At 43.0% G+C, this 26,607-nt stretch overlaps 1 protein-coding gene across 2 annotated transcripts in view; it reads right to left on the reverse strand.

Annotated features, from left to right (window-relative positions):
* NINJ2 (ninjurin 2) overlaps window positions 1-21,595 on the reverse strand; it is a 47,356-nt gene extending 25,761 nt beyond the window's left edge. Inside the window, exons 1-2 of one of the 2 annotated variants that reach the window (XM_032190575.1) lie at window positions 21,459-21,595; window positions 13,762-13,884 (exon numbers count right to left, since the gene is read on the reverse strand). Coding sequence is in view for 1 of the 2 variants with exons in the window: in XM_032190567.1 (XP_032046458.1) it covers window positions 21,459-21,491 (33 nt within the window). In the remaining variant the exon portion in view is untranslated. The remainder of the gene's footprint in view (window positions 1-13,761; window positions 13,885-21,458) is intronic. The other variant, XM_032190567.1, reaches the window with a different exon arrangement.
* Between the last annotated feature and the right edge of the window lie 5,012 nt (window positions 21,596-26,607).

Below are 26,607 nucleotides of genomic sequence, written 5' to 3' on the forward strand. Positions count from 1 at the left end.
GTTTGGGCTGGTAAGTTTCCAACTCTTTCCAGGGTTTGCCTGCAACAACCTGAATTACATGCCCTAACAACTGTAAATGACTTTCTTGCAGTGTAGTTAATATTGTTGTATTCAGCTGGAGAAAGCTTGAATTTTACCCAGTAGATACATAATCAATAAACACATAGTAGAAAACTGACAGTTTTCTGTTCATCCAATTTCCAAGATCAGGAAAAGGAAACATACATCTTGCAGAAAATCTCAGTTCTCCATGCCACACTCAGAACCTGACCTCTCCTGTTTTATTAATCAGTGTATTAGTAGTATAAAGTGTTTGTCAAAGCTACAAAGATATCTTACTACAGTTTGGAATTTGCTCTGTATTTACTAAGACCACACAGTCGGTGGGTTTTACTGCACTAGGATTACCAAATCCAGTGAGTATAGATAACTGCTGCGATAGCCAGCACCGATGCCGAAATCTTTAACCAAACAACATCCAAAGCTGAGCATGGAGGTCCCTGCAGCCTGAGCCAAAGAGCCAAGCTTTTCTGCAGAAAGCTGTAACTTATCCAGGTCCTGCGTGGCTCAGACCCAGAAAAGAGTGCGTAATATGCACTGATTACTTGGTTACATTCAGTTTATTTTGTTCTGATCAGGAATGATGGCTAAGCATTTCAAAATTGTCTGGGAAAGAAAAGTCTAAGAGGAGAAAAGAACTTTATAAATGAAATATATATATTAAGAGAAAACGTTCTGATTAATCTCAACAACATTTTAAATGCTTCATAACATAAAATACCAGGACAATCAAATCCAAAATAGACAGCCATTTCAAGAAGAAAAGATGTAATGCTTCATTGTGAAACATTTAGGTGGAAAACTTTCACAAATTTGGTTGAATCAACATAACTTTTGAGAGTTTTATTAGAACTCCATTTTTCCAACAGAATGATCCTGTATCATGATTTTTTTTTTATTTTTTTTTTTCTGACTAAAACTTCTGGCCAAGCTGTTATAATGCCCCAAGTAAATGTTAACAAAGCTTGTTCAGTATTTCATCATCAGATCTTACAGAACTTAGAGAACACTGAGTTGCTTGGAGGGAAACAAAAAAAAAAAAAACCTTTCCTGTGAAATATGCATATGTCACAGTTGAGTCAAACTGGCAATAGCAACACCAGCACATATTTGGAAAGACGGACAGTTTTTGCTTCTAGAGTATTCTTCATTCCAAAACAGTCAAAATTGTTTCAGACAAGATTTCTAAACCTGGAGAGAGGAATGTGCTTACTTTGTAATGAACCCGGATTGTGTATAGCCCCATTTGATAATGTTAATGTTCAGTGATTTAGAGATCATAATCGGAAAAGAAAATGGAGAATCACTGTTTGAATAGCAGCCCAAGAGAGTATTCATTAAGTTTATATCACTACTCAACAATGTGGTTCAGAAAACATAGTTCAGCACTTGGAAACACATTGGAAATTGTTTACGTTTTTTCATTATTTTTTTTAATCTTGGCAAATGTATCTGTAGGAGGGCGGAAAAAAAAAAGACTACTGGCCAATTCCATAAAGACACTGAATGCATGCCACTGATGAATAGTACCATATATAGTTGATGCTGATTCCAAAAGAGATCTTGATTGTTGCTCAGCTATCAAATTTTACTCTGGCAAAAGCTCAAGTGGTTAGTATCTTACAGTATGTGGTCAAATGATGTCAGCCTCTGTGGACCAGCTGGGCCTGCAGGATGAAGAATTAAGGGCTTGTTATTGAAAATACCCTGTGCCTGTGAATAGTCAGGTCACTGGAATCTTAGCTGAATCACTGCAGTGGGTCTGAGCTTTTCCAGCTAGGATAAGGGATGGCTACTACTTGCTACAGGCAGATCATAAATGCTCTTGCACCTTTACAACTGCATTTAGTCCCTCAGAGTGCATCTAGAAATGGAGAGGAAAGCAGAGAAAGCACTGCTTGCCTCAGCTGTATATTTGACAGTTAAATGAGCAAGCAGCCCATTTGGACTACCTGGTGTTTCTGGAAAGCTTGCAAGTCTGTACCCTCTGGAATATATCCTTGAACTGACTGAGAAATCACAGTGCTGTGGAAGTGACAACTCTGTATGACAAAAAGGATTGCAGCTACCTGGAAAATGCACAGAAAGGACCTTGCTGGCAATTACTTTCCTTTGGGAATCCAAGATCCCTTACAAAGAAAGCAGTAAGGTCACGATGCCAACTAGCAGTAGTGTTCAGGACAAATGGTGTTTGTTCCATTCACTCCCTTCTATTCCAAAGACCCCCAGATTGTCTCTGTCAGTGCAGCATGGGGCTAAGCAATGTGCCTCGGAGATGTCTGGAAGTCCCTGAGGAATAGAAGTAGAGGCTGCCCCACCACCCTTTGCTCCCAAACCCCTATATACCACAGTCCTCTTTAGGAGGAGTTTTCAGTCTACTTGCAGTCGTGTCTTGACACTGAGGAAACTGTAAGAGCAGACTGGTCCAGTGCGAACCTCCGTTGTGTGTTGCAGAATGTCACAGCCAGAGTGATTGAACTATCTGTCTATGGCATCCCTTCATCAAAGTCAAGAGGAGAAGGGTCACATGCGTCCCTGCGTGATGGAGACGTGGTTGCATGTGTCTAATTTACCTAACATCTGTCTCCAGCCCTGCCCTTGCTCTTGTTGTGCTCCTGTGCATATGCTGCATTCTGCCAGTACCTCCAGGGTTATCATTCATCTCCTCTTACTCATATCCTCGTCCATGGTGCTGTGTATTGTTGAGAACTCTGATTTGGTCCAGCATGTGATCTCGTGGGTTTATAATCCTTTTATTTTTAAGAAAGCAGTTCTGCAGCTACAAAGTGATTCCCAAGTCCTGGTAGCATAAAGGAATTGAACAAACTGAAAGTTCTGCAAGAGGAGTCAAAGCTATTTATGCAACTGAACCAGAGTGGACATCAACTTTTGTTATTCAAAACTGCTATCAAATCCAGGCTCAAATAAATAGGAAAAGTCAAAATTTTTTTACACAGTACTGAAGATGAAGTTAATCATATCTTTCTTAATATCATGCGATCAGAAGAAATGTTGCCTTAGTCACTCTAAATGAGCTACCACTCCATGATCCCAAGCGCTCAGAAGCACTATCAAAGTATAGGAGAAATTCAGGCTAAAGCCCCCAGCAACGAACAGCATTAAGTGGTGAATCTGCTTTGCACCACAAGAGAGGAGTCCCCCTTTCATAGAGCAGTGTCTGGTTTTGAGGAGTTCCAGATGTCCTCCAGGTTACAGGTTGAGGTATTAAATGTAAATCATGTCTTTCTTTCCAGCCTCTGTGGGTTTGGCTGAAGATGCTAATGTCCTTGCTATTTCACACTTCAGATATTCAGAACTGCTTCTCACACTGAGAGGAGTTTTAAATCAGCAATTTAAGGGCCTAAAAGAAAAAAGGTTAATACCTGTGTTGTTCTTAATTAGCAAGCCACAGATATCGTGTATAACTAAATTAGAGCCTGGAGTGTAGGTTTCGCAGGAGTTATAAAGTGATGATTAATCCTTAAATGAGGATCTTTCAGCTGTTCTTTAAACTCAGAGACTGCTCTCCCTTTCAGCAGAGGAAAGAACTTTTTAAAATTACATTTGCTGAATCTTTCTGGCAAATATGCTGGCCAGTGAAGACAAAAACTGTTGGGTTTTTAATGCCTCAAAATTAATTATGCTAGCATAACTGGTTATCTTTGGCATGAGTACAGAGCTTGAGGGACCAGCCGTGGCACTGCCCTGCTTGTTACCATGGCAGACAATTATGAAAGAAGTACAGATCTGGACTTGCATAACTCAAAAGCGGTTCTGAGCAGATTGCAGATTTCCAGGTTAAGAGTAACAGAAATACTCCTTTCTCAGAAGCTAAGATTTAGGATACAACAGGAACCTGACCCACTTGCAGGGGAAAAAGCAAAAAAGTAGTTTAAAGAGTTGCGATCAATGCTTTACTGGCTAATGGGTTTTCACAAACCACTCTGGAAAATTCACTTGACATGCACTTAATCTGGTACAAGGTGGTAAAAGCAATCTAGGTATGGCACCAGTTTGATATTTTTAGCTTGGACTTTTCTGGCCTTATCTTCTATAGTTGGGGCTCAACATGCAAGCAAAAATGGTGAGCAGTTTCTGTGAGACTGCAATAAACTACTTAATCTGGGTACGTTGGTGTAGCTACTTGCTCCTTTAGATAGGTTTACTTGGAACTGGGGCTTGGTCAAGCTCTGCAGTTAGCTTCAGAAGTATGACTGCTTGTAAATGCTGCTTCTAAATTGTGCAGGGTAAATAACACCTGGGATATGGTGACAGCTCTTCTACTTCCCAGGAGCAAAAAGCACCCATCTCAATAATCCCATGGATGCAGGGATTTTATGAGACTTTATGAGGAAATGGCGAGCAACAGCAACCATCTTTGTTCCATGCAAATATCAGCTAAATGCTCAGTAAGGCGTAGTGTCTCCTGTCTAGAAAGGAACTTTTTCAAAATTGTCTGCGGACCTGAATGCAGTCCAGTAGCTGAGGTACATTTAAACAGTGTGCCAAGCAGTGTGCTCTTTGCGTGTGCCAGATGTAAGCAAGCCATGATTTATGTGTGCAAATGCCTCTGTGCATACGTGCATGTTAGCTCAGCCGGAATTTAACATGAGGGCTTTTGAAAACTTGAATTCTGAGTTTCACTTCCAACACTGTTTGTTCTTTCATATTGGAACAGGCTCTGCTTCTGAAAGGGCACAGAGTGGAACTTTAAATGAAACCGAGAAGATAAGTTTTAGCTCAGTAACAAATGGAGGTGAGTGCTAGTGAGTCATCTCCGAAGTTTTGAGGGCAGAGGGCCGGACAAGAAATTCCAAACCATTCTTTTCACACCACAAAAATCTTTCTAATCTCTGACCATAACTATGGAGCTGTTCAAAACCAAAATCTGGAAAGATGCAACAGTTTATTTTTTTCAGAACTTAGCTTCCAAATACAGCTGCTGTGACAAATTCATAAACTTTTAACCCATGTCCAGTGATAGCGGTTACACATCCACATCTTCTGTCACCTCTGTGCAGCAACTGAGTGCTGAAAGGAACAAACGCACATGCATTTGTCGGGAGGTGAAAACACTCAAGTGGGGTAGCACTGAAGCTTATTTAAGGATTCTGACAAGGTGCCCTCTGGGTCTAGGGCAAGCAAAACTGGACAGAGAAAATGGGCTGAATTCTGCAGTGCACTGTGATGGCTGGTGACCTTCTGTATGCTTTAGCTTAGTCATATAGTCACAGATACTGTTTCAATCCACAGAGAAGACGTGGGTATACCTGATAGTGAGTAAAGCATTACACAGCTCCTAGTGGCTGTGATGTCTTGCCATCACGGTATATTCAACCCACGAAGGCTATTCCAGTCACGTGTCATCAGCTCTAATTGCCTTTCTTCGTTCTTTTGTGGGATTGCACGGTACAGCTTGAGGCGTCCATTTGTAGCCCTATTTGTGGCTTCTGAATTATACTAATTATTCTCCTAATCCCCCTTCTGGCTTGAACAAATTCTCTCAGAAAGCAGCTATGGTCATCTATGTAGAAGAAGTGAAGCTACCACTGTGATAAGGTAGTGATTCTATAGAAACTAATAGCATGTGGTGGACTTTAGTTGTAGGTTAGAGGTTGGACTAGATGATCTTAGAGGTCTTTTCCAACCTGAGTAATTCAACGATTCTACCAACAAGAAAGCATTGTTTGCCAAACTCTGGGGGTTGCACCTTGTAGCTGTGCTGATCTAAGAGTCCAAAGCAAATGTTTCTGCTATGGGCCTTCTGCTCTCCTACACTCTGGCTTTCATAAGACCGTGTTCTGAGACAAAGTAGCTCATTAAGCCAAGCTAATTTAACAAAACAAAAATACCATTTCCTCCAACTTTAATAAGCTGAATAGTTTGATGGAAAGGTCTGTCAAACGCCACACAAAAGCAAGGAGAGATGTGTCTGGGAGCAGGAGGTAAGGAGGGAGCAAGGGGTTCCAGGCTGAAGAAAAGAGCATGACCTCCCCTTTTGGGGAGCAGCAGGCTGTTAGATCATCCCGATATGCAAGCTTTCTGTCTGTTAGTCATTACCTTGGACTGGGGGTGTCATAACAAAACCTTCATTGCTATTGTTGTTAACCTGATGACATAGAGGAAGCATGACTTGTTTCACATAATTTCCTTCGTGTAAACAGTGACTACAACTTTTGTGTTTCTGTGTGTTAGGGGCACAGCCAGTGACTTCTCAACAGGTTTTGCTGTCTGGTGAGAGTGCTGGGCTGGGAAATAAGGGCAATGGTGACCATGAAAATGACTACAAAGAGCGAGAAGTAATCTTGATGGAAAATATGCACTGAGAGACCCTGAGGAAAGGTGCCGTTAATCTCAATATACCCTTTCCTTTTACGGTCACCTAGGTAAGGTCAGTGCAGCAACATTTGATTGTATGTTTGTGCTAAAAAGTCATAAGCAATCAAGTTAAGCTATAAAAGCTGTTGTTGATGCAATGTATTTTCTGGACTGCTTATGTCACATTGTCTTCTCTTTGTGGAAACTGATGAACAACTCATTTAGTTGGTAAAAGCTGTTCTTCCACTGGGAGTTTTGCCAGTATAACAACGCCAGCAACATCTTCACAGTATCATATATGAAGTGCAGGCTGAGATTCACCAGTAGCCCAGAGTGAAGCAGCATCTTTTATTTTGTGAAAAGCAGCTGCACCATGGAAAGGTTCCCTAGAAGAGGTAGCCTAATGCTGCAGAGTGTGGGTTTGGGTCCAAAGCTTCTAGCAGTTTTCAGGTGATCTACGCTGAACTTTTACTTCTAGTCCCTAACTTTTCACATACTTTTATGTGCATATTTTTATATTTTTAAGTCTCAAACTGGTCCCAGAAAACATACAAAAGGTGCCAAGCAGGAATTGCAAGCATAACATATAGAGTTTCACATTAGAGTCAAATAGATGTGCATGAATTCACCCAGTACTTTGTGTATTTGCACAGTGTAACCCTTGGTTACCTGGTTTGTGGACAGGTGCTCAGGTTGTGTGTGTGGAATGTCAGCAGTTGATTTACTGAAAACATTAAAAAATAGGTTACTATGTCTATGCAAGTTCACTACAAAGAATGCTTCACGCTTGCCTATACATGTTAACTCTTTTCTTTCTGCACCCTCTAACATTTTGCACAAAATAGCCTGTCTTCTGCAGAAGTGAACCTATGAAAACATCCACAGAGCATTAATTTCATTTACGCCTCCTGAAGGAGCTCATTTGCTGTTTCCAGAAGCCTTTTGTGACCCTCAGATAAAATACACTTCATCTGTGGTAAAATATTATTATTATTGTTGTTGTTGTTAGTCTAGTGTTTTCAGTGTTTTTTATTGGAACCTGATGTCCTGCCAGAAGTAACACCCTGAGAATCTTTCAACAACTGTTCCTGGGTGTTCTGTATATTACTGCTGTTTTCTCATGCACTGTCCCTGGGAACTAAATTCTCAGATTAGAAAAATGTCAGTCCTCTTCTATCCATGAAAAGAGAGAAAAAAAAAACAAAAAACCAACAACAACAAAACAACCCACAGTTCAGGCTCTATACTAAAAGATTAGGCTAGCATTTTCTTCTGGTGACTTCTTATTTATTCGTGCTTTTTTTTTTTTTTTTAAATGAACTCCTTGAAAAACAGGTTCAAAATGTTAAATAAGTTTAGTGTGAAGGATCTTATAGCATTATACAAACATTTTGCTTAGCTGTGAATGCCAGTTAAAGGAAAAATGGTGGAAAATTGGACCCAGACATTCAGTCAGCAACTTTCAACCCTGCAGAGACAAAGAACCTTAAAGAGCTAACTTTATAATGAGGAGCTAAAGTACAGCATAGCAGAAATTAAAGAGAGGCCCAAATCCCCTTAGTGACAATTGTGTTTTTCAGAGATCTCCTGGGTGGATGTTGCTTTGAGAGACCTTTGGGAAGGGGTGTAGCAAATGAGGGCTTCCTAGGAGACTATGTTGGGGAAGCAAAAGCCTCTGGGCCAGAATAGGAATGGGAGGAGATTAAAGCAGAATAACCTTTTCTCTGACAATTTAATGCCCAAATTCTGCAAATATAGTTGTATTCTGAAAAGCACTCTCATTCGACCACAAAACACCCTCAAAGGTCCCTAGAGTGGGAAACAAAACTTTGTATGAACTGCAAGTTTCTTATGATTCTTTTGTTACTGCTTCTGGTGTTTATCCTGTCGTTTCTCACTTCAAGATGGCTGAGGGACAAAATAAGTGGGAACTGCTGATACGGAACAAATGCCCTGGACTTCATTTGGGTTCACTCAGTCTGCATTTTGTACTGCAGATGGGTTCTTGTAAGAGTGCAGCCATAAAACTGTGCCCAAATGGACTCTTGAATGAGGAGGGATCAAAGAGTTGAGGAGAATTAAGTGTAGGGAGAAGTAGGAAAAAAGAAAGGACCGTACAGGATGGACTAGGCACTGGGTGCTTGTGTTTTGGAGTCCCATGGTTGTTGCAGTTGTCGTTAATTGATATGGGCTCAGAGAAGCAGCTCATTAGCTCCCAGTTTTAGTTGTGTGCTTTGACATTTGCATATACCTAACACAAAGTTTGTTCAATTTTGATCGCACTCTTTTGATCACACTCCTTTTCTGGTTACTGCCTCCTGCAGCACAGCTCACTGTCATTGCAGCAGATCAGCTTTATGTGAAGATGTTTTGTGGTGCCTTTCTGTGCGCTCATTAGAGTCAGTTTCTCTGCAAAACTGAAAATAAATGCAAGTTTGCCCCTTTATGCTTATTCACAGTTTATGTCTTGTCTGAGCATCCTGATACCATGTTTGATGCTGATGATGAGATGACCAGAGAAGATGGGCAAAAGAAACTCCTCTCCATCTGTTAACATGATTATCATGACCAGGGACTCTTAATCAATATTTACCTGACAGGAAGATAAATATTTAGGGAAATCATTACAATTTTTCTTCTCAGTTCTCGACCCAGGCACCAAATATTCTTGTTTTCATTGGGCCTTTTGAAAAGGCTTTACCTCATAATCTACCTTCTGCAGAAAGGCTGCCTCAAAGGATACCTCTTCTATCTCGAAGGCCTTCATTCAGCTATGCCTATTACATTGCCTGTAGTTGCGAAGCCTTTCCTCTCCTTCCCTGCCCTCCCTACCTTAATTTCGCACATCCTAACACCTCAGCTCCTGCGGCATTTAAGCACAGAATGTGAATTTCCCTCTGCTCGCAGGTATCAACATGTTAGCGTTGACTGTGTGTGTAATACAGGTGCCTTGGGCAAAAGGCAGACCCAGAGCTGCTTGGTAACAGATACAATATTCCCACAGTTTTGGGCCCACGGGATATTATCTATAATGCAACCAGGAGGATTCACAGAGGCCTACCTGCCCTTCACAACGCACCAGGAGGACAAGCAGCCCTTCAAAAGACACAGATCCTCCCAAACAGAGATTGTGATCAGTAAATCACAGCCTTCTCTTAGTCTCTGTATTTTGCTAGTCCTAAGACAAACTTCCCACAAGCGTTGCTCTTGTTTCTGCTGAATCTGCCTTACAATTACGCCCACTGGGCAGATGATAACAAACGAAGAAGCGCCTCATCGTGTGCTGGGCAGTGATACAGAATGCGTGTGGAAACGGCTGAGATAGCCAGAGCAGTTACTCAGCTAGTTGCTGTCCCCTTATTTCTCAGAGGGGGTGAGGAGAATGGGGCTAGAGGCATTGTCTTCTGATTGAAGGATAGCAGCATGCCATTGGGAAACAGCATCCTCTCAAACTGCTCCAGCCAGATCTGCAGCACAATGCACCCACAATGTGCTTCATAACAGATGTATGAAGTCCATGGACGTACATGGCTAATTGTACAGGGCTCATGGTAAAGCTGAAAATACGTATCAGTGCTACTTGCTCTTGCATAACTCTCTCGAGGTTTAGTTGGCTGAACTTTACTTTTCATACGTCATTTGATAACATGTAAAATTAAAAAAATGTGGCGGGGGTGCCCAAAAACATATGTTAGGCACACCAAAAACAGACAGATTGGGCTCTTAGATAGGAAAAAACAGGGAGGAGAGCAAAGGAAGAAAAAAAAATGCTTTTGGATCACACACAAAAAAAGAGGGCTGTTTTGTTATCATGTGCAGCCACAGAGTGATGGATTTATTTTTTTTTTAAATAGTCTTTGCTGTTGGCAGCTATGGAGACACCTTTCCCTGCAGCTGGCCAAGCATCTGAGTCAGTTGCTCCCACAGGAGAGATAATGTCCCTGTTTGTACATTGTGCAAGTGAGGCAAGAGGAAGTGCTTTAACACGACCCACTGGGCTCAGCCCCTGCCCCACCCTGGCTGTAAACACCTGAGTTCACCACCACCACCACGCTGGCCCGTGTCTGAGTCCCAAGCCCGTTCCCCACCTGGGGTTCCTCGAGAACTGCCATCTCGCCATGGCCCAAAAAGTGTCTGCCCTGAGAGTGACCCAGCTCAGTAACTCAGAGTTGCGCTCGGAGGCTTGTGGCTGGAGGTAGCACGGAGGGGGCTGGAAATGAATCAGAGGACTGCTCAGCTCCACATCACTCACCAAAAGCTAACCTAATTAGTAGCCACCAAGCACTGTTGCCATCTGCTCTGGAGCTGCCTGTCTGAGCCTGGTCCTGAGTTCAAATCTCTGCATACAGATACAGATCTATAGCATGCCTGCCACGCCGTCCACATCAGAGATAACATTAGTTATCTTTATTTTTTTTTTTTTCAAGCTCTCAGCAGAACAGTTGTGCATTAGATGGCTCAGAGATGAAACATGCCTCTTGCTATACTTAGTAGCTCAGGCTAGGAGGAAGCGGAGGGCTCCATCTTCTCTGATTTCTGGGGACAGGCTTCCATGACTCTCAGTCTTCTCTATCCATTCACCCCATTTTGTTTACTAGCAGGCATAATCTGTCACTTGTGGACTCTGAGCCTTGCTGAATTTTTACCTGTGTCCCTAGGAAGGTAATAGGTCTCTGAGTGCTGATTTTCCTTCTTTCTTTCCATGATCATGCCATGTTGTGAGCTTTGTGGGATTCTGGCGTTTCTTAAATCACGGGCACAAAAGAAGAAAATCAATATCCTTGCACAACCAAAGCAACTCAAAACAAGATGAGCTGCAGCTTTTCCTGCTGTGCTGCCAAGCACCACACCCCACTGGAGCCCTCTTCTGGGTCTGCTCTCCTGGCTGCAGGGCAGGAGGAGGGACAGGCCTTTAATCAGGGATAAGACTCACCTTATCCCTATTTTTTTTTTCCTCTCCTTCATGATTTGCTTTCTATACGTAAGGATTTTGTTTGTTTGTTTGTTTTTCTATGAGGATGAGGTTTTTACCTCCTCTGAACGCGTGTTAGCGTTTTTATTTTGTTAGGCCCATATCTCTTTTCCCCCAGGATCTGTGTAGCACCTGGGTATGAGTAGTTTTCTCCCTTGAACTCTGTTGCACCCTTGCTTCTCATCTGAGGAGGAGGGAAGAGGGGCTTCTATTGTGCTGGTGGATTTTGCCCATCCCTCTCTGGATCTGAATAGGCCAGCATTATTTCACAAGTGCTAAATCCACTCACAATGGTTTTAAAGGACTGAGCTGCTGAGCAAGCTGAACAGCAAACACCAGAGGGGAAACCACATTTCGTGAGCACTTCAGATTCCTTCAGACCCTACGTGGAGCCATTAAGAGCAAAGTAAAAGCCCTTTGACACAACTCCCTTGGGCAACTTTTTCACAGCCACATGCCAGAAATGGGGACTGGCTAAGGATTTGGTCCAGAATCAACTCCCAAGAATCTAGCACATGAAGATGAAAATGGAGTTCAAATCTGTTTCTATTAAAAGAGAGGAAAACAGCAGCTTATTATATTTTCTTCTGGCGTATTAATTCTTTGCTGGATGTCTCTCTGATCAGTGTGGATTGCCAGTTGAGGTATGCCGTGGGCTAAAGATAAGGAAAAACAAGCACTGGTGTTATGCAGGAATGGTTTGGGTTGTATTTCTGTTTGTATCTATTTTCCTTATTCTTTATTTTTAAGATAGAAAGAACCCAGACTGTAAATCTTATGATCTTCCCAAATCATCCCAGAAGAACTAGATCTTTTTCTAAGATGACCAGCCAAGAAAAATCCAAGAAAGGGAACAATTATTCCATTGCAATAAGATGGATGAGGGCCTGTCTAAAGGAGCTGCCATTTCTGTCTCTGTCCAGACTCGTGAAGACAGGGGACTTAATTCTTCCTTGGAAGAAGACATAATTGCGCATTCCCTAAACAAGCTCTTTCACAATGATCTGGGTTAGCTTAGAAACTCAGTAATGGAAGTTTCCTAGCCCAGACAGTCTTGATAGAGTGATTACTTTGAGCAGTTGCTTTGGTGGTGGTGGTGAGGATGAACCTCCCCACAGTCAGTGCTTCAGCTCCAGTCAGCAAAAATACGTAGACACAGCCTGAAGTCACACAGGGATGTGGAGGAACATTTAATCTTGAATCAGCTAAAAAAGGGTGCAAACTTAAAGTAGAATAGAGGCATCAAGAGCATGTGTGATCATTCTGAGTCAGAATTTATGTTTAATTTAATTTAGCTTGCTTCACTTTGGCTTTGGGGTTTGCTTCCTACACCAACATGGTTGAACATGACTCTAGCTCCACCAAGAAAGAGGTGCAAACACAGCTGTGTGCCTGTACTTTTGAAAGCTTGTCAACAAAATTTGTTTCCAATTGATGTTAAAGTTACATTCAACAGGGTAGGAATTGTGTTTGCTTCAATTCTTCAATTAATGTTTTACTTTACATTGTGTGAAGTAACAGAGTGCTCTCCGATGACTAAATACAACAATCTTTTAACAATTTCTTTTTTTTTAAAAAAAAAAAAGGAAAAGTGGAGATTAAGACTTTAGTCAGTGAAAAGTACAGATGGAACCACAGACCACGCTGCTGCATGGCAATTCATGTATTCAGTCAGAGATGATCTGGTTTTCCTTCCTGCTTCTGTCATTTTCTGTTTGTATGTTCTTGGATACATCAGTGGTCATTTAACTGCCTCTGCCTTGACTTACCCGTCTGCAAAATAAGCAGGAAAGCACTTATTTCTTCTGGTAGGGACTGTGAAATTAAATCCACTGATATTCACAAAATGCTTGGAGAATGAAGGACAACAGAACTTGGTTCTCACAGAAGTCCCGTGTACGTATTATTTCAGTGTATTTAATTTCTGCAGAAACATTCCTTCAGAAAAACATAGGTTACAAAAGAATGGTTGATTGCCCTTTGACTCTTTTCAGAATGGTTGGGGCAGATATTTTTCTCACATAACTAGGGTTTGTGGTGAGTTTGGGGATTTTTTCGTTTCCCCAAAAATACTACTTTGACTTGTGTGGCTACAAAGAGAAGAGTCCTGCAGATATGCATAAATATTCACAAAAATTAAAAACCTAAAGAAAAAGAAAAGAGCCCAAACAATCCACAAAACAACACAACATCTCGTTTTCTTGTTCTCATTTCTCTAAAGTAGCTGATAGGATTCCCCCAGAATTTCCAGCACTCGCTGAACCTTGACCCAAGAAGCTTCATGAGAAATTTCTTCCCTAAGGGTTATTTTGGATAGAAAGTTCTAAGATCCCGAGTATAAAGGTTTTCACAGCTATAATTATAGAATCACACAGCTGATTCATGTAATTTGACAAGGAATTATAACTTGCCTGCTTCAAAGGTGTGTGTCAAGGTGTATGGTAACTGGTGATGTGAATCTTGCAGCATCTGCACTGAGGCTATTCCATCATTCTGGTGTACAATTCAGAAGTTTCTGTTGCGTGTTTACATACCTGGGGCAATCCAGATTACAGTAGTGTTAAGTTTCTTGGAGCTCCTTTCGTGTACTCCCTTCTCTCAGAGAGAGTTTTATAAACATTTGACTCACAAACCAGGGATGGGGAAATGGCAGTGAAAATACCCACATGTCCTTTCATACTTAGAGAAGTTCACACTTTTTTGTGGGGGGGTTATTGTATGCATGGAGCATCACCTGTTGCTGGCTCTCAGAAGGAAAGACATGACAAATGAATATGTATTTTTCAGAAAGAGCTGAGAAATGGTAGCTTGGGCTGAAGGCTTCAATTTTTACTGGCTAAATGAGTGGAGGAACTGTACCTGTTTGTCAGATGGAGGTGAACAGAGAAGCAGAGGCATGGCTCAGCTCTCAGGCATGGGATGGAATGAAGCCAAAGGAGGCAACTTTTTGACAAAAGACACAAAAATCAGTTTATCCATGGTTTAGCAGGTGCTTCACATTGTAAAGGACTCCCACACTCAAAGATGGCTTAGTGGAAGAGTTTGACATTGGCCAGCCAGGAGAAGTGTATGTTACCATGACCATAACCAGGCTCATGAATACTCACTAAATAAAACCCATGCGCTGTGCCATCAAATCTGTGATGTGCAGGTGTGGGAGACACTTGTCTGTATCTCAGTGTGTAAAACTGGTAAAGGGGAAGAGATGGGGCCGTTAAAGACTGCTGCTGAGGGGAAGGTTGCAGGACGAGGGGGAAGGGGTCCTGATGCACAGGAGGTGGCAGAAGGGCTGTCCTGGACTGGTTTAGTACAGCTGCCAGCTGACCTTGTCCTCTAAATGGGGTGCAGCAGCAATGGCTCACTGCCTCTCTTGGCAGGGCATGGGGCCACCACCATGCAAAGCTCAGAGCATCCCCTCAGCCTTTGGCACTCACAGGCGCCATCTTGTCACCTCCTGAACTGCTTCATGTCCTTCCTGCCCCCCCCAGGAAGACCCATGCTTCCCAGGTCTGCTCCCTCTCCACTACCCCGCTTCAGTGGTATTATATTTATAGAGTAGGCACAGAAATCTGTTATAAGTATTATGCTTTTGTAGCCACTGACCTCCATGGTCCTCTCCCCTTACCTCAGGGAAGTGGCAGTACCCCTGTCCAACAGCAGGCAGTACAGGCAGGTAATATATTTCTTCTGTCTCCTTACTTTGTGCCCTGTTTTCTTATTCACTGGCCACTGCTGAACCATTTCTGAGCAAGGACTGTCACCAAAGAGCACAGTGGGACCTCAGTATGGGCCTGAGGCAGTATGAGTGTTCAACAACCCTAGCAAAGATTATGATATGAATTAAGCTGGGTTGCCCAGTTAAGCTGGGTTACTCTGAAATTCTTGCCACAACAGGCATAAAAAAACTTAGGTCTCTTCCTGTGAGCCTCTCGTGACTTCAGAGAAGACATATCAAAGATGAATCTGTCTCCCAAGAGGTGCTCTGGCACGTAATATTGCTGTGGACCTATGTTCAACTGCTGGCAGGTTCTCACCAAGTCCTGGCAGGCAATGTTTTAGATACATCAAAGGAAATTGCTATTCTCATGGCACATCATTGCCTTTTCTTTCTGCTGCAGTGCTATCAGACTCCTATACTAGCCCTAAACCCAGTGTAAGAACCCTTGCTAACAAGAGTCCCTCATACTCTTGCATAGGAAGCCTCTGTATGCCTATTGTTTCAGTGAGACCAGATTTACTGAGTGGTCAGTCGGGCTAATTCACTACTTGATATGCTTCCTATCAACATCCCTTGCCCTTCTCTACCTTCACACCCAGAATTTCACTGTGGACGTGGTTTGCTAGCATGGGATCAGACTCCCTCTCTCACTAAGACATTGGTACTTGCCTTTTGCCACCCCACAACAAGGTGGAGTGCCAGGGCTGGATCAGCCTCCAGTGCATAAAGCCACTGGTTTCTCTGGGATAACTCCAAGGATCTGATCAACTCCACTTGCCTCATTTTCCCCATATACCCTGAAATGTGAGGTTCAGCTGCTCAAGATGAGAAAATCCCCTTGTTTGGGAAGGGCATAAACGAATGTGCTCTCTACGTGGGAAGTCTGGACCAGTTAGAGCTGGTGGGAGGAATGTACAGGGTAGAGGAGAAATGCCACATCTGGCTGGAGAACAAAGGACCCATTAGTACAGGCTTAAGAAAAAGTCTCCTTCTTCTCAGTGTCCTGTCGTCATGCTGTCTGTCTGCTAGTGTCGGAGTTACAAGTCTCTGGAATCAGCACGGGTAATGCTACACAGACTTTGCAGGTCACTGCAACCGAGGGAGAAGAGCACAGGATCATTCTCACTCCTAAGTGTGATAGCATATTTCATATCTGCCTGTCGACTGACTAACGCTTGGTGATTCTTCACCTTAACCTCTAGCATGCCCTATAAAGGCTTTAGTCTTGAGCAGCAATCTGAAATCTTGCATTCTGAGTGATGTGCACTAGTGAAAGCAATCACTGCTACCATTTGGACCTTCCCTACTCCTACTGCTGGCTACACCCAGACTTGGACCTTCAGCTGACTGATCTGAAATGAGAGGCAGCTTCTGCTGGAAGGAGAGAACCTGCTACCTCTCCATGCTCTCCTGGCCACACAGACCTACCTCTCCTGGGTGTCAGCCCTTGTCTGATCCTGCCAGGAACCAGTTCAGCACAGCAGACCAGAAACCCTGACAAAGAGAGATGAGTTTTCTCTGAGTTTAGCTCCCTGAGAATCAGCTGTACCATGGTCAAAGGAATGGCACAGGAGGAGGAGTGCACCCTGGCAGTGGGGAGTGGGATCATGCCAGAGGGGCTGTAATAACTGGACTAATTTTGTTAAAAACATGGTGAGTAAGTTCCACAAACTCTTGATGATTGAATTGCACACACTACAGTGATGTATGTCACAGGAATAATTATTTTAGAAGCACTTGCGATTTTCTTTCTGAAAGATTTTTGTTTCTCTCTCTCTCACTGCAGACTGGTGTTATACAAACACAAATCACACAGATTGTCCCAGAACCCAAACAACACTACTGAAGTCCACTGGGGCAGGGACACTGCTTGGCTGGTGATGTTATATTGCCATCATTCTAGGAAATTGCTAAATGAGGGTAAAGGTCCTACAGCACTAGAAAGCACAAGCTGGCTGTTGCTGCAGAAGCAGGCAAATAAGTGCCCAAGCCAAGAACTTGTAAGTATGTCACAGCCTTGAGGCACAAGCTAAAGCCGTGAAACAAAAAATTCAAAACCAAAAGTCTAACACACTCACTGCATTCCCTCATCAGGCCTAGACCAAAAGTGGGATGTGGGAGATGGGATTTAGAGCAGTAAGTGGGACTTTCCATTTGTTTTGTGGGCGTTTTAGAAAAATCCCTCCTGTTAGGCCTACAGCTAACTCAATCTGTCTGCATGTCTAAAATTTTCCTGCTGCTGACCTGGTCAAAACCTGAGCACTGGAAATAAATTATCCAATGATTTAAAAAAAAAAAAAAAAAATCCCTTGCAAGTTGCTTATAAACCTGTCTTTATTTCTGCAGATGTACATAGCATTCAAAGCATTCACCAAACAGCTTCTGCCAAAAATTTTAGCATAGGGTCTGTTTTCCGGAGTGATTATTTTATCTGTTTACTCTTTTTACTTTTGATGTATGAATGATTCCCTAAATGGTGATGTATTATTTCTGTTTCTCATCCCAGAGGATTGTAAGTTTTTTAAACCAAGGAGTAAGAAACTATAAAAAGAAAGAAGCAACATACACTACACGGTCTCTTTAGCAATATGAATGTGGATGGCGTTCATCCAGTGCACATCCTTTAAACGCTCATTTATGCAGAACATAACACTCATTCATGAATTAGAAAATATAAAAATGCAAACCTAATAAAATGCTGGAGCCATTTATATTCAACATTAATCTTTGCCTCATTTTGCAGTGTTCATCCTGGGCTTTGACAAACCTAAGCTGTGGCAATAGCGTGTGAGTGTTACTGACTTCAGCTGCCCACAGACTTTCCCCTGGTTACTGCCACTGCGGAGGGAGTGGTCGAACGGATGTCATCGCAGTTGCTCCCATTCAAAGCCTGGTATATTACTTTAAATCACCAATGAAATAGGGTTGTGTTAAGATGCCAAATCATGAGCTGCAGCAGCTGAGGTACACAGCTAAACAGATTTAATGGGTCTTTTGCTGCTGAAAAGAATGGCCCTGTATGGCTCTCTCTTTCTCACTCCCCCTGCAAATCTCTGTGCAAGGGGAGGGGATGAGAGTCAGGGGGAGTAATAGCATAAAGAGGTGCAGATAAATCAGCCAGAATGTGACTGTCAAAGCTGTACTACTATCTTGATTTGTAAGCCTTTGTTTCCCGAAGCAAAAAAGAATGGGTGATAGGACTTTGTATGTTTTTTCTTTTGTTTCTCTCCCAAACATGTTTTTCTGATCCCAGCTATCTTGGAATATACTCTGTTATATCTCATCACGTTATTGGTCTGCCTGCTCAGTTTCTTGTCAATGGCAGATGTTAAATAGGGGAAGATGAAACTTTTGCTTGGAAGCCACAAATAAAAACGTCTGGTAAGAAAAATCCATTATTGAAATTAATTCGTGTTAAAGTTTTATCTTTTAACAGGTAAGCTAATCTTTCCAATAAAAGATTTTAATTTAAGCTTTGTCTTAGCACTTGGCTGGCTAGCGTAGATCTGGCGAGGATGCTGTACAGCCTTGTGGCTCTTTTTTCCTTTCAGCCTCATTTCCCTTTAGCATCTCTCTGTGCAATTTGAGGTTCTGTTAGTCTTCCTAGAAGTCAAAACTGGAAAAGAGACTCCTTTGAAACACGCTGAACAAGAAAAATGTTGTGAGGGAGAAAGTGGATTAATGGGAAATACCTCTTGCTGGTAAAGACCTGTTCCAGGTCTCACTTCTGGTCAGTTGGCAAAGATCTTCTCTAATGCTCTAATGCAAGACACCACTTGCAGTCTGGTCAGCAACCATACTATTGCCTGTAGGGAGCTGAAAAGGGTTTTTATTTTTATCCTGCCATTGGATTATGGGATTTGAAGGTACCATTTTTAACTTGCATAACTGTAAATATTGTTACTGGTCATAACATTTTCCTGACCTCTTCTCAATGTTGCTCCAATATTTGTCTTTCTGACCTGCTCCAGGAGATGGCAAATTCCACAGGCTGATGACACGCTGGGCGAGGGAGTGCCTCCTGTTAGGGAGACTTCTAGTTTTGCTAAACCAGCTCTTGTTCTCCTCTTTTAGGATGAGCAAAAAAGTGGGTGACCGATCAATCATCCTTAGAAATGTCTTAAATCTTGATCTCTTCTAGCTCTCCACTGTGCTAGGCTAGAGGCTCATATGATTTTTATTCTCTCATTACCTCTCCAGCCTGGCTATGTGAGTGTTGTGTAAGAAATGCTCTTAGTTACGGTGCAACTGCTCTGGGACCCTATAAATAAAAATCCCTATTTCTGTACTGTATCACAGTTAACATTCGTAACTGTGCCTGCCACTCCAGCCAGGAGCTGAGGAGAAGCGAGTCACACGTCACTGCCCCAGAGTGTGCAGCACACGTTCCCACCGGCTCCTCGTAAACCCACAGCTGGAAACTTCCAGGAAAACACCTGCTCTGCAGGCAGTGCTCAGAGCAGGGACTCAACAGAGGCTTTTAAATTTACTTTCTACTGAAAGACTTCTTCCCCACCCCCCTCCATCAATCCCCACATCCCCCACTTCTCAAGTCATGTCATGCCAGGACCCTTTGCCTGTCCCAGCTGTGCAGCTGTATGCCATGCTCTTTCCCTCCCCTTCCAGCCCTGCATATTTTCTGGTCCTAAGAATGCAGAAATCTGTGTGCATTTGTGTGTGTTTTGTTCTTTCTGGTAGCTTCATCCCTGCAAGGTGTCACTACGAAAATCTCAGTAGCATGATTTTTCTTCTGGCAACCTGTTTAGAGGTAGATAGAAACACTCTGTATCTTTCAGCTCTAGAAACAGATCTGTATGCTCTTTTCAATATTATAACTCAAGGGAACATTGACCTTTAGGGCTTACCAACCTTTTCTGAGTATCGTAAAGACTGCTTTTGGCTGAAGGTTCCATGGATCACTTTTGGCTCTCATTTAATGTCAAAATGGGTTGAAAGAGAAAAGTCTGACGGCAGAAAAATCTCAAGTCCAGATTTTTCCATAGTTTATGAGCATTTTAATCTGCAAAGCTGATTTTTTCATCTATAAAACCTGGGATAAAAATCCAATATAGACCTGAAATTTTCCATTGTGCGGAAATATTTAATATCCAAGGAGTTAGTTTGGCTTTTTATTTAGCCTTTTTTTTTTTTTTTTCCCTGTGCCCTCTCTCCCCAGTTTCTGTGTTACTGATTTCTATATTTTTTGCCTTTTTACCTAGTTCTAGAAAAGCCTAACCTCTCTCTTTCTGAGTGCTACACAGAATACATTTTCAACAATTGTCAAAGCCACCTGTATATTTTCCTCAGCTATGGTATCTCTTATCTGAACTTAACTGCTAGAAGGTCTTAAAAAACTGCTCTGCACCTCGTATCTTAGGGGACGTGAGCCTTATTTTCTGCAGGATTGGAGATCTTTGGTCCTTCTTTCTAGACCACTTACCTATCTCTGGGATAATGTGGTTATTCCCAAAGGTTTCTAATCTTACATTACGGCCTCTGTGACGTGGGCCAAAGAGTTAAAAACTGAGACAGACTTCCCCACTTTCAAGTCTGAGGGCTGTTAAGACCATTACAGACAGAAAAATCAGCTGCAGAATTTGGACACTGCTGCTGACCTTCCCAGGGCTGGAAGCTGTGACCCAGGCAAAGCTTCGTGGTCTCCCCTTCTCTGGAGTTGGCTGAAGTGCAAATCTGGGCTTGAAGTTCTGATGTTTGACAGGTGTTTGTGATCTGGGCTTTTGATTCCATTTCATCTCTAACAGTTTCTTTTTCCAAAGCCTTGGGCAGTTGCCCTTTCCTAAAACACATGCTGAGCACAAGAAACACCCTTCTTAAAAAACACAAACACTCAGAAGAGGAACACAGAGAACTGAAAGAGCTTTATCAAGAAGTTTTGTTTTCTATAAACCCCACATAGGAAACCCTGGCCTCTGCGCTCCCTCAGCATTTTCTGTATTTATTTCTTCTCCTCCTCTCCAGATCAGGAGCACTTTCTGCCAAACAGAGAAAGGCTTTGTAAGATGAGGAAAGGCACAGATTTTTGCAGCTTGTAAAGTATGTGCTGCCTCCTTCTGAGAGCTAAACTCTTAATTTCTGCCCCTGCTGCCTCTCATTCCCCCCAAAAAGCAGCCCTTCTTAGTAATATCCCCCTTCTTTCCCAGACTCTTTCGGAAAAAGGTTCATAATAACTCCTGCCAGAAAAAGGGAAGAGATCCTGCCACTGGCTTTTCTTCAAAGGACAGCAGAGGAAAAAAGCGGCACTGCATTTTCAAGTGAAATCAGCTGCGAAAGCTGAGGAGCAAGTGGAAGGAGGGATGGATATTTCCCCCAAAGCGGGGATCTTCCCTCCCACTTCCCCTTCCCCCGGGTATTTCCCCAAGATGGACTCACTTGCAGGTTGATGCTCTCCCCTTCTGAGGCCATCCTGCTGCCCCCAGGTCCCTTCCTCGGCGGACCACGCAAGGAGCGGGGCACTCTGTGTGCTCCCGCAGCCTCTCTCCTCGCTGGACCGGGACGCGCAGCTGCTGGAACAGACCTGCTATTCATCTGCCGGCGGCCGGCCGCCCGCCTTGGCATCAGCTGGGGGCTGAGAGGGGGTGGCACGCTGATTCTTCATTGTCCAGGCAGCATGTGGAACAAGTGTTCCTCTTAGACTTTCCATGACAGTTGTGTTCCTTACGTGTCGGCGCTACCTCCGAGCCCAGCTGAGCCTCATGAGCTCACTCGGGCTGGGACGCGGTGATGCGGACGGTGTACCAAGAGGTTCCTGGCATGGGCTGTGCGGCCACGGCAGCGATACCCAGCTCGCCCTCCCTCACCAGCACGCAGCAGAAAGTACGGATGAAAAACTAACGGGTAAAGAGATTAGGTCCAGAAAGTTGTGCCAGCTAGCTGCTGCTGCTGCAAGGAAGATATTGTTACAGCCGAGATGAAGTTTCCACTTCACTCTGTTTGTAGTCACTTCTTCTCATTTTTCTCCCCAGCCAAAATGCCCTTCCTTTCCCTTCCTCAACACATTTTCCAGCTTGAATTTGATATGGCTGGTCTCAGCTGGAATGAAATCCTGCTTTTCGCTGAAGTTAAAAACAACTACAAATGACACTGGAATGGAAATTTATACAGCCAGAATCAAGTCATACCGTAGAAAAATAAGTAAGTATTAGGTGAAATGCTCAGAAAAATCAGTGCAATTCTCTAGATTTCAGATAAATTCTGCTACTTTGCACTGCCTGCAGATCAGGTAGGCTTGTTTGGCTTTTTGAAGGACAATTTCTGCACAGTAGCATGGAAAATGTATGCTAAGTAATATATTCTGTTTAAACAGCTTAACCAAATGTATGTCCTAGTAGTCTAGCTTTATAAAAAGTGCTGACAACTCTGTCAGTAGACGATCTTGTCACACTGATGCTTCCCAGCAAAGGCCTAGGTTTGCAGTGATAATACCAAGTGCTTAGTACTGCAAGTTCGCTTCAAAGTGCTGATGAACTTACTCTGCCTGAATTCCTCTCTACCAGCTTTTTTTTTTTCTTCCTTACAGATGTATGAGATGAAGAGGTGAGATATGTCCAGTAAGTGGCCAACACCATGCAGAAAAGCAGGACTAGGACACAGCTCTTTTGACCCTCGGGCTGTGGCTCCACAGCAGCTTAAGCCCACCTTGGTTAGGGATGCTGCAGCTTTGCCCAGCTCACCCCTCACCTCTGGCCTCTCCTTGGGCTGACACCAACCAGCTGGGAGCTGACCCAGCCACAGGCTTATCTGGGGCAAGGAGAGGGGCGTACCCATACAATTCATATGGAGAAAGGTTTTTTCTACTGTCAGAAGCTCTTTTGCTCCATGACGTGTCTACATGCAGTGGGTCAAGGTTTCTTTCACTGGGGAGCAGCAGTTCATAGTTCAGATCCTTTTCCCCTCAAGCTCCTTGGGCCACATGGAGGTTCCACATCCCTGGCAATCCTGACTTACAGTAAGGGATAAAGCAATAACTCTTCTGCTGAAAACATAAGGCAGAATTGTCGTTTGGGCCAAATCTGGGCCCCTGTCCAACACCTATACATGCACTCTATAAACCAACAACTTCCCTTCTAAAATGTGTAGCAGCAGCTACAGCAACTGGCTTCTGTATTCTTGCTTTCTTTTGTTTCTATAACACAGTCAGTTTTCAGATTTATCGTTGTCTTCTGAAAGAGAATGAGACAAAAAGATTTTGGTTCATTTAAAAGATATGCCCTGCTTACGCAAGTTTAGGTGAGGCTGACTCTGCAATCACAATGAAAGCCACCTTCATGGCTTCTACTCTTGAATGAGAATTAAGATCCCCTTGTCTTGCTGTCAGTTAAGTGATTGTTTGAATGTTATGTTAGGCCATTCATTGCTACTTTTCAGCAACTGATGACTTTTTAATTTTATTTTTTATTTTTTTTAAGGAGCACTTAAACCAAAATGCAGGCATCTGCTGCCATTGACTTGCTGTGCTGATGGGAGTCTGTATGTTAAAAAACAACTCCCTGAAAGTATACTACTGCAGAGACGTTCATATAGAAAGTTACCTGTTTTAAAATACTTTTCTTAGATTAGTCTATGCAAAAATAATAAATAAATCTATGGTTGTTCTATTTATAAATAATAAATAAATATGTCTGGTTTATTAATAGATAATTTATACTGCATATACTGTGTTTGTTGAGGCTGTTCCTGGGAATCAAAAGGAGTTCATGTTGTGCAGGTTCTTTGTGGACAAATCTCCAGTGAATGACCCATGAAGTCTGGCCAAAGCTTCAGAGTCTCCGCATGTCATGAGCATAAAAACAAGTCCAAAATAGCTTCTGGTAGGCAGACTGGAATGAAGTATCTGTCACTTTATTTGGTAGATAAACAAATAACACCAGTGAACTATCTTCAGACAAGACTGCGTGATCTATAACAATATGCCCTTTTATAACTAGTTTTTCTTAGCACTGTATCTAAATGCTATGATAGGGTGTTTTTTCCTTACACTCTCCAAAGAAGTATTGCAAAGAGTAATAGTCTTGCACTATGTCCTCAGAATACCTACAGAAATCAGTCAAACTTTACAGTAATCCTTGTGTCCATCACTTCAGTCAAGCTAGGTTCCCAATTTGCTCTCCCAAGACAGCATGAAAGAGTTTTTCTGCAAAGCATGTTAGCAATAATGGCGGTATCAACCTCCCTTGAACTGTCTGGAGCCAAACACATTAGAATGAGAAAACTTCAAACAATAACATTTTTCTTGGAAATTTTTTGTGTATGTCACTAATAGCAAAGCTCAGAACTGGAAAATGAAAGAAAAGAATGAAGTGGGTTTATTTTAACTTGAATCGTAATAGCTTACCAAGAAAGGATGCCTAATGAACACAGATATAACTAAGATTTACTTGTTGCTAAATCTGATGGCAAAGAGCTAAACTTTTCAAACTGTCCTTCTAGTAATTGTTATGATGCCATAATGCACTATTACAGTGGTCCAAGGACGAAGGCGTAGAAAGTGCAGCACAACATCTAAAAGGGATTGTGTGATATGAGTGGCACCGCTCATGAGATCTACGCTCACTGACTCTTCCAGACTGCTTTTATTAAATGAGATAAGCAGGAGACCTCCAAAACCCGGCTGTTCTAATGGATGTTGATTTGGTTAGAGAGTCTTTTTTGGCAATATGTACTACAGATGGATGGGGAAAGAGCAGCGTTCCTTGAAAGGAGGGTGGGGAGTTCTTGGGGCATGACAAAGAGCGAGTACATGATTTCCCTTGCAAGATCAGCCCACGCTAGCTGAGAGTGGAGGGGAGGCTCAGTGGAAGAGCCGCGTTCACTTGGGAGGAGCACGCATGGCAAAGTTGCTTATTTCCACCCCCGTCCTCTTCCCTCCCATATGCCAGCCAAAGTTCTTGCGCAGCCACCCAAGAAACCAGACAGAAGAACTTATTCCAGCTGGGGAAAATAAATAAATAAATAAATAAAAATTGCCAGGCTATTTTTTTGGCTGGGATCAGATCCCTGACCTGGTTCTGCACATAACTGCACAAACACTTATGCTGGCAGTAGAAGGGCGCCCAGCGGGAAATGGAAAAAGCAGCTGGGAGTGGAGAAGGGTGGGGACGAGCCGGTTCAAGCAGCATTGCTGCTGGATGTGTAACCACAGCACTGCAGTGCTGGTGCCACCAGTGGGGCTGGCCTCTGCAAGGGGGATGTGGGAGGAAGAGCTGCAATTCTCAGGCCTCAGCTCTGGCCAGCGGAGACTGCCAGCAGCAGAAAGTGGGCTGTGCTGTGCAAAGATGGATGCAAGAATTACTCCTCCCCATAACTCTCAGATTTCTTGTGGTGCTCAAGAGGGAACCATAACCAAGACCACAAGAGTTTCTGTAGGACAACTACATTTCTAACAGAGCAAATAACAGCGCAACTTCACTTCTTAACCCTTCCCAGGCCTTCATTTTGTGTTATGAAAGTGGTTGTGTTTTGTTTCTGAGACACCCTTTCTCCACCCTACAATTTTGGGGCACCTCTTCATTATATCAGAAAAGGAGTATGCTGCTGTTATGGGTGCATTCACCTGCGCCTCTGAGAGGATATGAAAAAAGCTAGGTTTATTTAGCTTAACAAAATGAAAAACAAGAGGGATACTGATGTCATCTACAAACCCACTAAGCTGGAAAACACCAAGGAAGTAGAAACACAGCATTAGCACAGGACCTAATTAAGAAACTGGCCAAGAAAATATGCAAGGTTAGAAATTAGAGGAAGGTTCTCAGCTGTCAAAGTGCAGGCGCTGGAGAAGCCAGACAGTGCAAGCAGCAAGGACGAGCAACCAAACCCATCTGGAGATGGGGTTTGCTCAGCCTACCAAGAGAACTACCCAATGTGGTTGCCAGTGGCAGCCAGAGACTGGACCCGTTAACCATTCTGGGCCCAAATCCCATTTCCTGTGTTTTACTGGTGGTCATCTCTGAAGATCACAACTCGGCAATGCTGTCGTGCATGCCACCTCAAAAGCGAAGGCAAGCAACTCTTTGGCCAAAAGGACCTTTTTTTTTTTTTTTTGCAACTTATTTAGGTGCAATAGTCCCATTGTCTATCAATGAGTGGTAGGGTTCTAGCTCCCGGCTGGCAGGCCTAGTTTCACCTTTAGCAGGAGAGAACCACAGAGTGTAGTTGGAAGGGGAATAATTTTAAGGCTCCAGAAACTAAGAACCCAAAGGTGCAAGCATATTTCTAAAATTCCCCAAAGGGTGACAAATGGATGTATACTTATCCAATCAATCACTAAATTATATGAAAGCAAGGCTGGAAGGGATTTTAAGTGGTCACAGATTGCTTTTTCTGTACCAGTAGGTCAGTGGTCCCTGTCCCATTAGCACACATGTTGCCCCAGCCTGCTCCAAAATCATTCCAGCTGTGGAGATTTCCAAGGTGTCCTGTCCCAGTGCTTCTATATCACCTCCCTTACAGCTAGAAATGGTTTTGTTAATACTGACCCCCCCCCCCCCCCAAAAAAAAAAAAAAAATCCAAACCCTTGCTGCA

Source organism: Aythya fuligula, chromosome 1 (genome assembly GCF_009819795.1).
Source record: "Aythya fuligula isolate bAytFul2 chromosome 1, bAytFul2.pri, whole genome shotgun sequence".
NCBI classification, from domain to species: Eukaryota; Metazoa; Chordata; class Aves; order Anseriformes; family Anatidae; genus Aythya; species Aythya fuligula.